The 13258-nt window shown below is 50.2% G+C and overlaps 5 protein-coding genes across 5 annotated transcripts; 2 read left to right on the forward strand and 3 right to left on the reverse strand.

Annotated features, from left to right (window-relative positions):
* Positions 1-18: 18 nt before the first annotated feature.
* Positions 19-1300, forward strand: Aud_003014 (uncharacterized protein; the record flags this gene model as incomplete). Its single annotated transcript, XM_043287971.1, has 4 exons — positions 19-611; positions 665-867; positions 924-1067; positions 1161-1300. The coding sequence occupies 4 exons, from the start codon at positions 19-21 to the stop codon at positions 1298-1300; spliced, it is 1080 nt and encodes a 359-aa protein (XP_043143906.1).
* Positions 1301-1886: 586 nt separating this feature from the next.
* cps1 (Gly-Xaa carboxypeptidase) lies at positions 1887-3684 on the reverse strand (the record flags this gene model as incomplete). The annotated part of the gene is made up of 3 exons (XM_043287972.1): positions 1887-1945; positions 1995-3289; positions 3347-3684. The coding sequence occupies 3 exons, from the start codon at positions 3682-3684 to the stop codon at positions 1887-1889; spliced, it is 1692 nt and encodes a 563-aa protein (XP_043143907.1).
* A 1663-nt stretch (positions 3685-5347) lies between these two features.
* Positions 5348-6126, forward strand: Aud_003016 (WSC domain-containing protein; the record flags this gene model as incomplete). The annotated part of the gene is made up of 2 exons (XM_043287973.1): positions 5348-5636; positions 5708-6126. 2 exons carry the CDS (start codon positions 5348-5350, stop codon positions 6124-6126), a joined length of 708 nt encoding a protein of 235 aa, XP_043143908.1.
* Positions 6127-6679: 553 nt separating this feature from the next.
* On the reverse strand, positions 6680-9871 carry Aud_003017 (telomere repeat binding factor family protein; the record flags this gene model as incomplete). Its single annotated transcript, XM_043287974.1, has 4 exons — positions 6680-6779; positions 6884-8020; positions 8073-9354; positions 9640-9871. 4 exons carry the CDS (start codon positions 9869-9871, stop codon positions 6680-6682), a joined length of 2751 nt encoding a protein of 916 aa, XP_043143909.1.
* An 889-nt stretch (positions 9872-10760) lies between these two features.
* Aud_003018 (TMEM165/GDT1 family protein) lies at positions 10761-12442 on the reverse strand (the record flags this gene model as incomplete). Its single annotated transcript, XM_043287975.1, has 3 exons — positions 10761-10828; positions 10886-11783; positions 11840-12442. The coding sequence occupies 3 exons, from the start codon at positions 12440-12442 to the stop codon at positions 10761-10763; spliced, it is 1569 nt and encodes a 522-aa protein (XP_043143910.1).
* Between the last annotated feature and the right edge of the window lie 816 nt (positions 12443-13258).

Raw genomic sequence — 13258 nt, forward strand, 5'->3', positions numbered from 1 at the left:
AATTGTCTAACCTTTGCTATGTTCCAGCTGGAGTTCTTCCATTACGACTATTCAACAGCAAACGAGCTCTCTTCGGCATTGGACGAGAAGATTGCGCGGGACTCCATAGCAGCGGCTGGTCAAGACTATTTGACTATTACATCTCTCAGTGCTCGTCAAGCCTTTGCTGCAACCCAGTTGTGCGGCACGCCGCAAAATCCATATCTCTTTATGAAGGAGATATCTTCCAACGGCAATATGAATACTGTGGACGTCATTTTCCCTGCTCATCCAGTATTCCTGTACACCAATCCAGAGCTGCTCGAGCTTCTTCTGAAGCCCAATTTTGAAATCCAGAAATCCGGGCAATACCCTAACGCTTATGCGATGCATGACATTGGAAGCCATTATCCCAACGCCACTGGCCACCCTGAAGGCAATGATGAACCAATGCCGCTCGAAGAATGTGGAAATATGATAATCATGGCTCTGGCGTACGCACTCAAGTCATCCAACTCGGGTTATCTGAGCGAACACTACGCATTGTTGGAGCAATGGACATCATATCTGGTCGACGAAGCTATCTACCCGGCGAATCAGATATCGACGGACGACTTTGCTGGCCCTTTGGCGTAAGTACTGACCCAGGATTGAAACATTGACGTGCTCTTAAATTTCTCTATAGCAACCAAACCAACCTGGCTTTGAAGGGGATTATTGGTATTGAGGCCATGGCGACCATTAGCAAGCTCACCGACCACGCTGACGCAGCTACCAATCGTTCTGCTATCGCCCACGATTATATCGATAGGTGGCAAGTACTGGGTATTGCTCATGAGGCGGATCTTCCACATACCACGTTGTCTTACGGCTCAAATGATTCTCATGGTCGGTTTTAGTTTCCCTACTTCCATTCAGCGGTATTCGTAGCTGATCGATAACAGGTCTCCTGTACAACCTTTACACCGACCGTGAGCTGGGCTTGAACCTGGTGCCCCAATCTGTTTATGATATGCAGAGCAAGTTCTACCCAACAGTGAAGAATAAGTATGGAGTGCCGCTGGACACCCGACACCAGTATACTAAAGGTGAATTTCTGTCCTTTCGTATACCTTTGTTTACGCATTCAATGGGATTCTGCATTTGAGAGAATATTCAATGAGCTGACCTGAGCCTCGTAGGTGATTGGGAAATGTTCGCAGCAGCGGTTGCCTCGACGAGTACTAGGGACATGTTCATTGAGTTGCTTGCGAATTGGATCAATCAAACACCTACAAACCGCGCTCTTACTGACCTCTATGATACTGTTAGCGGGGAGTAAGTTTTTCTTCTTGATGTACCGATTGCGAGCGCTGCTGACATCTCAGTTACCCCGGAATCGCCTTCGTTGCGCGACCCGTGATGGGCGGTGCTTTCGCCTTACTACTTCTGGAGCAGGGTCTTCGATAAGCATTGGTAACCCCCTAGATCGTGCTTGGCGTTTAGCTGGTCATTCGGCTGAGACACAAGCTGATTATTCTTCTGTATGAATTCTTGGATATGGCTTGGATATGTCTATTATTATACCATCTTTAGACCAAGTATATGTCGCTGAAGGCCGCTGCTTGATATTTAGCACAGCCAAGTTCAAGGTGCACGTACATAGCCTGTTATGCATGGCAGCCACAAGATCACAAATGCTACCTGATTCGCTATTACTTCCTGGGAGCCGCTTGCAAATAAGAAGTAGATCCCGCATTGATGAGCGATTACTGGCATCGAGGTGATGACGAATGCCTCATTTTATCTGCATAGGATGCATTCTATCCTTCTGTCGTCTTGTCGTCCAATTGGCTCACCAAATTGAATATAACCACGATTTATAGATCGAATGGCATGGCTACAAGACGCATCGGCGAGGGATAATTTCAGAGATCGTGGGACGCTCCAATCGAGTCATTCCAAGCGTCAAAAGAACGGATAAGGTCTATAAAAGTCAGTACGGATAAGCATTGTCGTTAGGGAGATCTACATACTGTAATACAGAACCATTGCCTCGAGGTGCACGTCGATAGCGACTCGCTCGTCGACCGTATGGATGTTCAGGCTACCGCCCCTGCGAGACGGACTCCAGCGGTAGATGTTCCGCGACAGGGCCCAGTAGAATCTGGTGTCGGTGTTTCCCGTCATGATGTCGCCGCTGACCACCACCGTCTTGCCCTTCAAGCTGGGGACGGACTCGAAGGAGGTGCGCGCGACACCCGCGAACCGAGCCCAGACAGCGTCGGTGTCGATGTTGGTAGGACTCACGGGAGCAGGGACAAGAGGCGTGGTGAGAGTCGACAAGGTCAGACGATTATTGACGGCTGGTTTATCGGCGGTGGCGGCTGTTTCTGGAAATGCAGTCCACGACAGATTGTGCTTGTCGGCGATGGGGGCGATGATGTCGATGGCGCGCTGCTTGATGAGTTCTGGGGTTTGATGGAGGGCAATGCGATAGTTGACGAGCGCGGAGATCTTCTCGGGCAGAGCGTTGGATTTGATGCCGCCGTTGAAGATGTCGGCGGCCTGCGAGGTTTGCAGGATGTATCGGAAGGCGTCGCCGCGGGAGGATGCGAGTTTCTCGGCTAGCGCGACGTGGTCAGACGACTGAAGGCCGGAGGCGAGCCAGGGCTCGACGTGGTTGGGGGAATAGCGAGCCTGGCATTCGAGCATCCGGCGGGACGGGTGGTCGTCGGTAAGGACAGGGACGAATAGGTCCTGTCGCTCGAGCTCGTAGATGATCTCAGCCATGATGCCGATCCCCGTGTGAGGAGGCGGGATGGAGCTGTGGCCGCCGGCGACGTCGAGAGAGAGCACAATATCTATACTGCCTTTCTCTCCTACGCCAGGGAGCGCGTAAACAACATCATCGCCCAGACTCTCGAGCCCCATGCCGCCCTCGTCCAGGATGAACTCGAAGCTGTGTGGGCCGTACTTTTCTTCTAGGGCAGAGGCGAGCGAGCCAGCACCGAGGAAGCCATGAGATTCCTCGTCAAACCCGAAGGCGAGAACAATGGTGCGTGTCGGCTGCCAGTTCTGCTGGAGCAGGTCTTCGATGACGGACAGGAGGCCAATCAAGACGTTCTTGCAGTCGCTAGCTCCTCGGCCCCAGAGCCATTCGCCATCGAAGTGGCCGGCAAAGGGTGGATAAGTCCAGTCGGAAGGATCATTGATTGGTACAACGTCTTGGTGAGCCATGAACAGGATCGGTTTAAGTGAGTCGTCAGTGCCATTGAGGGTGTAGAGCAGGCCGAGTCTGTTGATATGATCCACGTAGGCATACGAATGACTGAACATATCATTTTAGCAGCCCCTCCTTCTATTTAATCAGGAGAGAAATGCATACGTCAGAGGAAATAGCGATTCCAAGAGCGCTTGGAAGTCAACAAAGGGAGCGAACCCCTCGTCAAACGGGTCCGTCATGTAGTCATTCACCGTGGTGGGAATCTGGACGGCCCTTGAGAGACGGCCAACCTGCTGCAGCCGAATGGCCTCATCCTGGACATATCGAAGCGCAGAAAGCAGACCATCTTCAGGCACTTCGACCTTGGGTGCCAGAGGGCAGATGTTGTTGGTGCCAGACCAGGACTTGAGGATCTGCTGCGGAGAAGGAATACTGAGTGACATAGCCGAGGGTATTCCGAACCATATGACGGCCGGGACGACGTGGGTGAACCACCGCATTTTCTTCGATTTTCCGGGGCCAGATTTGTGTGTAAATCGCACAGTTGCACTGGAAAGGAGAGAAAGCCAGAACAGCGTTGTTTAAGAGATTTATCCTATCTCTGGCTGCAAGTCCGCACTCCGCACCTGTTATCAGTGCGATCTCCTTCTCCGCATGCACTTCCGTCACTTCGCATTTTCACCAGTGTGAGACGTCTATTTCGCAGGCCAGTATAGATAATGGCGGGTCAGTCCGCGCGCCAAAGGATCGCTTTGCCCGATCGGGAAGGTCATAAGCGGTTGGTTTGAGATGATGAATCTCTAGTGAAAATGATCTGATTGAGCGATGAACGGAGAAGTCTAGGATGTCAACTGTCCAGGAGATTTTGACTCACCGCCATGTTTAGAAATTATCAAACTCAACCTCACTTCATGAGCCCCAAGGTAGTAGACAGATTGGTGAGATTGCGAACTACTGCCAGGTCCAGGCAGGAGACAGAGATTCCCCCTCGTTAATAATGCACGGCTGCAACTTGGAGCGAGACCAGAAGCTATGCTTCGAAGGGTTCACCATAGATTGAGTCAACTGTATGCCTCCCAGACGGTATAATCGTCGCATGGACCATCATGATGGCTTGCGTATCGTTGGCCTGGGAGATCTTTGCCTCTTGAGCTTACAGGCTGGGGTTTTTATTATTGGCAAATATCGCTACGACAATTCTATCATCACGAGGCATTGGATCGATGAGCACAATTAGTTGAGCGGTGAATAAGCGGCAGATGGATGGATGGAAGAAAAACCAGCAGAGTTGATTTCCTTTGTTGACCAGGGTCAGGTGCCGTCTCGTGACGATACAGTTGTCCCATCTTTATTCTTGGGCATCTCGAGGCTCTGGCGAATGTCGGCAAAGGACCCGTCAAGAGCAAAATCAAAGCGAGTGACCTAACTATGACTTATCTCAGATCTTCCGTCAGACTAAAATTCCACGAGCCTGACCAGGCTGATGAAAACCCCGAAGCTGTTGCAATCTGTAACACCACCTGAAAAGAGCAAGAAACCTGGGGACTGTCAACGGACAATACTGGATTGCTCCGTGAGTAGACGGGTAGTCGTCTCAGAAAACAATAGTATGTTGATCCTTGACATCACCAAGGGGAAATAGAACCACAAACTAGTGAAATTCATCAATGCTAAAATCCTGACTGCGGCGGAAAGGCCGAGCAGCCTTAAGCGATCGTGATAAAACAGAAATGGTGCCTCGGGAGTGCAAGGGATCGTCGAAACTCCCTGCCACAGATGTCACTCCGAGGGGTTTGGGAACTGCTGATCAAACCAATGAACTCTTTTGGGAACCTGGAGAAATAGCGGGATCCTCGGATCAGCATTCTGATGCGGTTTCAGTCTACTGACAATTTGCCTCGACAGTCAGACAGCTACTCCATAGTTACCTGGAGAAATTGAAACCTGACGCTGACAGCCCCCATCTTAAATTTAGCGATGGGTCCTATTTAAGAAAAAGGGCTCCCTGCTGTCCCTCTACATGTTTAAGATCATTGATTAACTCACTCGCTTTTTTTTTCTTTTTTTTTTCCCCAGCCTTGATCTTCTATTTGATCGTTTCACTTTGTGAATTACCGTCCGCGAGCAATTAAAACAGTCACTCTTTCCTACCCCACGACCGAAATGTATCCAAAGATCCTCAACCTCGCATTCCTCTCGCTTATGTCCCTCACACCCCATGTCCTCGCAGTGAAGGATTCATCAGCATGCTACAGCAGCCCCGGAGATCTGACCCTGGCCGGCTCCTCTCCGTTCATGTCCGGCGGCTTTTGCGAGGAAAAGTGCGAGAAGAACGCCGTCCTTGCCATCCAGGGAACCGACTGTTACTGCGGCAGCAGTCTCCCTCCCTCTTCCGCCAAGGTGTCGAACGACAAATGCGATATTCCGTGTCCTGGATATCCAAATAAAAACTGTACGTGCATATAAACACCGTTGCTTTGCAGACCAAGCAACCAAGCAGAGAGCTGACGTGTGCGCGAACAGGTGGCGGCTCCAAAAGCTGGACAGTCATGTATGACACCCGTCTCCTCAAGGAGGACGGCGACGATTCCTCTTCGACCTCGCTGACAGTCAACCCGACTCTTGTGGCTACCATCACCAAGGACAGCGCCAATCCCACTGCCACCATCCCAGCTGAGATCCTGACAGCACCCTCGGCCACCTTCACGCAGCACCCTGGTGTGGCGCATGGCGTGTCCTCTGGCACTGCGTCCTCGTCTGCAGTCGCTGCTGCGTCAAAGTCGGCAGGCGCTTCTTCTGCCTCTGCATCGGCCTCATCCAGCACACCGTCGGCTTCGCCCTCCGGTAGCGCTGGGTCCGCTGCGACCTTGAGTCGCTCGGTGGGGGCCGCTGGGTCGGTTATGGGGATGATTTTCCTCCCATTGGTTATGTCTTGGTTCTAAAGTGATACCCACTCTACGATGCTCCGCCTCCACGAATGAACAAATATCCTGTTGAATTGTTAATATGTGAGATGGTTTTGGAATATTACTGCTTACTGAGCGGATGCGACTACTGGATATACTTGATCTACTTTGGGCCAAGGGCTAGTTTGGGTACAAATCTAAAGGCAGGAAGCCGGTTGTGCTGCATCCTGCAAAGCCCTGTCTTAATCGCTGGTCGATTTGATGCTGGACGTCGTTCGCTAGATTTTGCGAGGTGGTGTTCTGGGAATCCACCATTCAATCTACAGTCGTCAACGACGCATGGTTAATATATTTTATTTTTTTTTTTTTTTTTTTTTTTTAAAAAAAAAAAAAAAAAAAAAAAAAAAAAAAAAAAAAAAAAAGGCATTATAAATAACAAAGAAGTTCTAACCAATAGGCAATAATTAGGATTCAAGGGTATCATAAAGCCAACATCACCCAAATAGATAAACCAAAACGCTAACTCAAGCAGGCGGACCACAAGGGATGGTGTAGATGGACTATCGTTTCATGGATCTGCCGATCATCGCTAAGGTTTTGGTACCTTGATGCCTCGCTTCTCCAGCATGGCGTAATCACTAGCTTTCATAGTTACTGCTTCAAAGTTCTTGGGAAGCGGAAGTTCATCCCTGTATTGTGTGTTAGTGGAAATTCCCGAAATACCTAAGGCAAGCCCGTCTGCATGAAAAAGGCGAGGGAGAAAAGAAAATTCAAGTGACAAACTGGGACATACCTAAGAAAAGCGATTTTGAGGTTCCGGGCCCGATCCTTGAGCTGTACTTGATCGCGTCCTTGAATCTGAACCTCGCCATCTTCCGCTGCCTGTGCGTCATTCTGGCGCATGATCGTTGCCCATTTACAACCGTGCTCCCCAATTAATCGGATCAGCCGGGCATCTTCGGCTGGCGTCCAGCGCTGTCTGCCTTTGGACTGAGACGGTGTAAATGTTCTACTCGAACCAAAATCGCTCGTCTTGGCCCATTGTCTTGACGGTGATCGCTGAGTTTGGGGTGGAGTTTCAAGCCGGCGGACGACTTCCGATTGACCTTGCACTTCCCTATTTTGGGTACTCGCCTGCAGACCCTGCTGTAACTGTGAAGCGGACTCGTCATGGTCCTCCTCCAACCTCTGGCGCTTTCTCCGTTGCAGCTCTGTCTTTTCTTGACGCTTGTGACCAGGGTCAAGCGCACGACCATAGTCCGAAAAGTCATCACTGCTCGCATCTTCGTCCTCAGATTCTTGACGTGCTCGCTTTCTCGAGGCCGGTGGCTGGTCACGTCTCCTGGCTGCACTTAGGAGGAGGTCTGCCTCCTGGCTAATTGGAGAAACACGTTCCGCATTATCCTGACGGTCAATGAAAGCCTGGCGTCTGTCTAGCCGTGCTCGTTGGACTGACCCTGTAGGACTCTGGGTTTCTTCCACTGCTCGCAATATGTCCTGGCTTGACGGAACAAAGGACAATCCGCTCGGCGTACGAGGCCGATGTCCATAAGCAGGCTCCTGATGATGCTCGCGGGTGATCCTATTGACGACCGGAGGGCTATGCGATCTTTCAAGTCCAGCACCGACATGATCGCCAATGTTCAGCTGAGAATCATCGACACTGAGATAATGGTCCTCAGGTAGCAAAGTTGGAGAACCTTCCGGAGAGGCAGCTATCTCATCTGGCTCTCCCTGCGCCGTGCGCAACGATTGCGATGGTGGGGGCAGAGTCTGGCGACGGAGACCCGAGGCGGACTGCGCGCTCCCGCCGTGCATGACTGGGGCAACAATGTCTGACTGCCTCCGGGTTTCTGAAGCCTCGCGCGAAAAGCGACGGCGCTGCTGCCTCTGCATAAGACGCTGAATTGACACGGGATTGAGGAAGGCCCTTGAAAGCGGTCAGCAAGAGAGCCAAGCTCAAAAAGTAATCGGGTACCAACGGTTTTGAAGACTTCCGTCGCTCCCTACTTGCTGCAGTTGACACTGGGGCTCGTTGATCTTCTTTAGGAGCGCCCAGCATTCGCTCCTCAGCCCGAGATGGAGGTAATTCTTGCTGTCCACCATCATCATCAGCAGCAGCAGCAGCTGGAACTGGTGCCCGTTTTTCAAAGGCGGGAGCGACACTAGGACGGGGGGTAGTAGTTGCGCTCTCTATGCGGTCTTGGTCAGCGAAAAACTCCTTGTGCACTGTCTGTACACTTTGCTGCCCTTGCAGCCCTTGGGCGATTTCCTGAATGCGCTTTCGTAACCATTGAACAGCCCGCAGGACGAATTTTTGCCAGCGGTAAGCGCTTTTCAACTCTTTAATATCAAAGGAGTTATCTCCGGCTTCTGATATAAGGACAAGCATTTCATTATACCGATCACAAACTGCATCTCTGTACTGCTCCGGGAGATCTCCAGAGCCTTGGAATCTACGAATGCTGAGACCAAGCAGTGGAGCAACACTGCTGTCGAAATCATCTTCGTCAAAAGCATCAACATCGAAAAAATGTTGCCTTATAGCAGCATCTGGAAGAAAATCGAGCTTATACTGATCCTCTTCCAGTTTCAGTATCAGAGATTGCGTGCGGAGTTCTAGAGCGAGATCGAAAGTGTCTCTGCGAAGAGAGCTCTCGCCAATAGCTCTCTCATACTGGCTCTCAGAGAGATCGTTCATGAATGGCAACGGAAACAAGTCTTCCAAGTCCTTGATTGCTCGTTTCGCAGAGTCTGTGCCAGCATTTGCCAGAAGCACCTCAAGTGCAAAACGCGCACAGTTAGCCTGGTGAAGAACGGGATCTGCACTCCAATGTTTTCCTAATTGGACGCTCTTCTTTTCCAGAGCCGATGTGAGTAGCTGACTGACATGCTTGACGTCAATGTACGTCTGAGGACCGAACCACTTTGCTTGAACTGCCAGGTTGGACACGGAGTGTCGGAGTCGTTTGCTTTGAGTGCTATTCGGATCCGCGAGCCTCTTAGCTGTGTTGACGATACTGACGGGATCCGCTGAGCTGGGGACGAGATAGTCCAAGACATTCTTGGCTGCTCGCTCGAGGTCTGGCAGTGTCTCCATCATCATATCCGGATCCAGATTGGTGTCCGGCTCTTCAGGCAGGAAGGTAGTACCGGAGATGTTCACTGTATCATCTAGCGACTCCGGAATCACTTGATTTGCATAGCGATGAATAGATTTGTGAGGCGAATGGAAAGGCGGCTCTTCCGCAACGACACCGAGGCCTGTTTTTCAAAGGGCGAATAAGAGTCATGACTCAGGATATAGTGGTAATGTGAAGAGAAGAACAAGGACAGTGGAGGCATAAAGGCATTAACAAACAATGACATGTGCACGTAATCAGTCAAAAGACGAGGCTAAAAACATCCAATTGAATGATCAAATAAGGTCAATCAAGTGCCGATTTCTTCATAATTCAATACACAGGATAGAGAGGAAGAATGCCGTAGGAAACACAACTACATAATTTGACAATCCCTGCTTAAACGCTAGGGAGCCACTCAACTTACTCATTCTGCCTTTGTTTTGCCCCCACCTCCTCCGGGCGCCATCCGCAGGCGCACCCGCAGGACCAGCGTCATCAGAACGACCTGTAGACTCAAGTTCGCGACTTCGACTTCTCGTTACTCGTCGCTGTGGTGGGTTCGGAACGGCATGCTTCAGTGGTGCATTTTCTCTTACGCTCCCAGTGACCAGAGCACCCTGGGTTGGTAATGCTGAGCGCGACCGTGAACGCGCCATATCCGATGCCAGGCGGTCAGTGGGGCGGAGGCTTCTCTAAGCCACTCGAGAGGTGCTATTGAGCGATATGAGGAATTAAACGGTCTCTTTTTGAATGGGCTTGATGAGGAATGCTGTCCGTTTGATGTAACTGCTGTAGATGTGCGACGTACCCATTGAACTGAGGATGTTGGAAGGGAACGGAGCGAGTTGGCCAGAATTAGGGTGCCGTAGGGTAACCTAGGGTAAGCGCCATTATGTAATCACAGTCATGCCTAAAGCATAAAACCCGAACCCTAACCCTTGACCAGTTGGCAGTTGATCCTTTGGCGTAAAATCTTGCACATTACCTGGAAGGATGCCAGTTGAGATCTGGGCTGCTTGTAGAAGAATAGAATGATAAACCATTCTAAGTGTATGAATTTATTACTACTAAATGCCTTAATATGATCATCTTACAGCTATTCTATTATTTATAGAGAGATTTGGTGAATAAAGTGAATATGAATCACGTGATCGAATTAACATCCTTCAGCCGTAATATCTGAGGGATGAGTTTCATTTCAAAAAGAAAATTCATAATTAGTTGAGGATCTCTCGGAGGGCTTGCTCGGAGGCGAAACTGTCCAAATTGCGATGAGCTGCCTGTGCGCAGTACAAAATGATCGGTTGTTATTTTTACCCACTACACGTGAACTCCTAAGATCGCTGCGCACTGTACATCCGTTGGTCACTATTTCCAAGTGGTTTATCCAGATCATGAGGTTCATCCATTATATTACAGCAAAATCATCGAGATACAGACATACCATCGAACTTTACTGTCCCACGGGGGAGTAATCGCGACGAGATAATCAACCCTGTATTCCAAGATTGAGTCTAAGACTAAGCTGAATGAATCACCCAAAAGCTAGTAAAGGGCTTCTATGAAATAAATGACTCCAAATATTAAAAATGCCGCAGAACCACCAAGCGTCACTGGATAGAATGTTAGCATGTGTTCAAACGGCCAGGAATGATTAAAAGTCTACATACCAACCCGCATGCTGACTTTGCCAGCAATAGCAGCACCTCCAATGACTGCCGCAGCAGTGCAAATACAATGGCCGGAGATGGCACCAACCGTCACCCACCAGTAATCCTGTCCGGCAGCCATGGCAATAGTCGCGATTTGACTGCGATCACCCCATTCCCCAAGGAAGGTCATGACAAAAGTCTGTACCCATGCAGGGCTGAGAAGAAGCGAGAAAAGATTGTTCATTCCAGTCAAGACATCGCTCCAACGGCGGCCAGGTCCTGGTGAAGATGATCGCGAGGAAGACGATGAAATACTCTCTGGGGGCGAAGGGAAGCGATTGGTGGATGAGCGAGACTTGCGACGCCCACCAAGTCGGCCAGCTTCCAAAGAATGAAGCGTCACGGAGGAGCGGCGCCGGCTCATGCGCAGCTGCTCTTGCTCCTTCTCCTCAAGTTCCATCTCGACTTCCTTCATTTCTTCGCCAACACCCTCATCCGGCGACATCTCGCGGCCTTCCTTAAGCATCTTCAATCCGAAGACAATGAATAGCACAGCAGCCAGAAACTTAGTAAAAGTCTTAGGAATGAGTGTTGGCACTGCATGTCCCAGGATAGCCGAGAGCACCGTCATGCCAATAAGCGCAGAGAATGCCGCCGAGAAAACAAGCAAGCGTGGATGTCGCATGGCCATGAGGGCAGCCACCAGAAAAGTCTTATCGCCAATCTCGGAGACCACGATCATCGTAAAGGAAAAAAGAAGTGAGTGGAATGCCGAGCCTTCGCCCTGTTGTCCCGAATTCGTCCCAGTTTTCGAGGATGTGCCGTCTGCGTTAAGGCCAAGAGGATGATCGTTCACAGTTGCTGGCGATTTAGGGGGAGGGATATCGTGCGGTTTGTCTGGCAAGTCACCTGGTTTCTACAACGTTGTGTCAGTCACAATCAAGCCAGAAACGAAAGTCGGCAGCACTCTACCTCAAGCACGCCCAAGTTTGAATTGCCAGCAGACCCCTTTGCCTCTTTGCCTTCCTCGGTCTGCTCCGACGTCGACAGCTTCTTCTGTTCACTATGCGGCAAAGGAGGCGCTTCCTTTGGACTATCAGGTATCTTCTCTCCGGCCGGAGTATTACCCTTTAGTTTTCCGGACACTCCACCCTCTGTACCCCGAGTTCCCTCTTTGGGACCCGTCCTATGCGGATCGTCCATCACACCGTCATTCGAATGAGGAATCGGTTTCCCGTCTGGTCCCATGTGTTGATGGTCGACCGGTTTCGTTTCAGGCCCCGAACCTTCCTCCGCAGTCTTCACCGTACCCGCCTTTTTGCGGTCTCGTTCAGCATTCGTTTCGACCCACGGACCAGCGTGAGGTCGACCATCCTTTCCATCGAATGGGGCGTCCAGCGTCCCTTTGGGAGTAGCCTTGGGGGCAAGTCCGTCTCTAGCTGGAACAATTGGATCTGGAGTCGTAAAATCACGCGGTGTGAGGCTTTGGTCCGTGGAGACTCGATCGGTGACAGCCGTCGAAACGGCTGTTAATAGAAATAGGACAGCTGTAGATGAAAGATAGGAGAACCGCATCTTGGATGCAGTAAAGGATCGCGGGCAAGCTTCTAGAAGTCGACGAAGAGAATTCGATGAAAGTATTAAAGATATATGCCCGCAAATGAGGCGAGGAGTAAAGCCCAGGTACAGGACCGTGGAGAGATCGACAGCTGGTGGCACGTACCCAGCAACGTCTTGATTGTTGATGATTAAGAAAGATAAATAGAATTAAACGAAGCAAAAGGCACCAATGGTGAGTGCTAATAGAAGAAAAATGAAAAGAAAGAATTCACAAAGCTAGGAGGAATAACAGTCTATCGCTGCTTCATGAGCCCACGCGAGGTTTCATCAGGGAACTTTTCTGGCCGCAAAAGGGGCGACCTCAACGTCACGTGCCCTCAAATCAATTTCCACCGCAAACGTCAATCGGAGAGACGACAGAAAAGATCGTTGAATAGACTCTTATTATTACCATATCCACTCGCTTATGCACCTATCAGACTCATCAGTCGGGTTGTTGTCGGTTTCGTTAGCGGTCGGATACATTTCATGACATTGAATTTTCTCATGGACTTGTCTAGCCTCATTATCATCTGCTAGGAGTGCAGAGAAACTCAAATACTAGTGCTAGAGACCGCTTCTTTCTGTATTATAGTATTTTGGATCATTCCATACCTTCATCAAGAGGTACCTTATATAGATTGAGTAGGAAACGCTGCTTCCACTGGTCTTGTGCCTTGAATGTAGAGATTAACTACATCCTTTTCTGCGCGCTGCCCAGAGATCTTATCAGCATCAGATAGGGTTTTGGCGATCGGTAGAACCCCGGGTTCCAGGTATGATTACCGCCAA

Source organism: Aspergillus udagawae (assembly GCF_001078395.1).
Source record: "Aspergillus udagawae IFM 46973 DNA, scaffold_2, whole genome shotgun sequence".
Lineage (NCBI taxonomy): Eukaryota > Fungi > Ascomycota > Eurotiomycetes > Eurotiales > Aspergillaceae > Aspergillus > Aspergillus udagawae.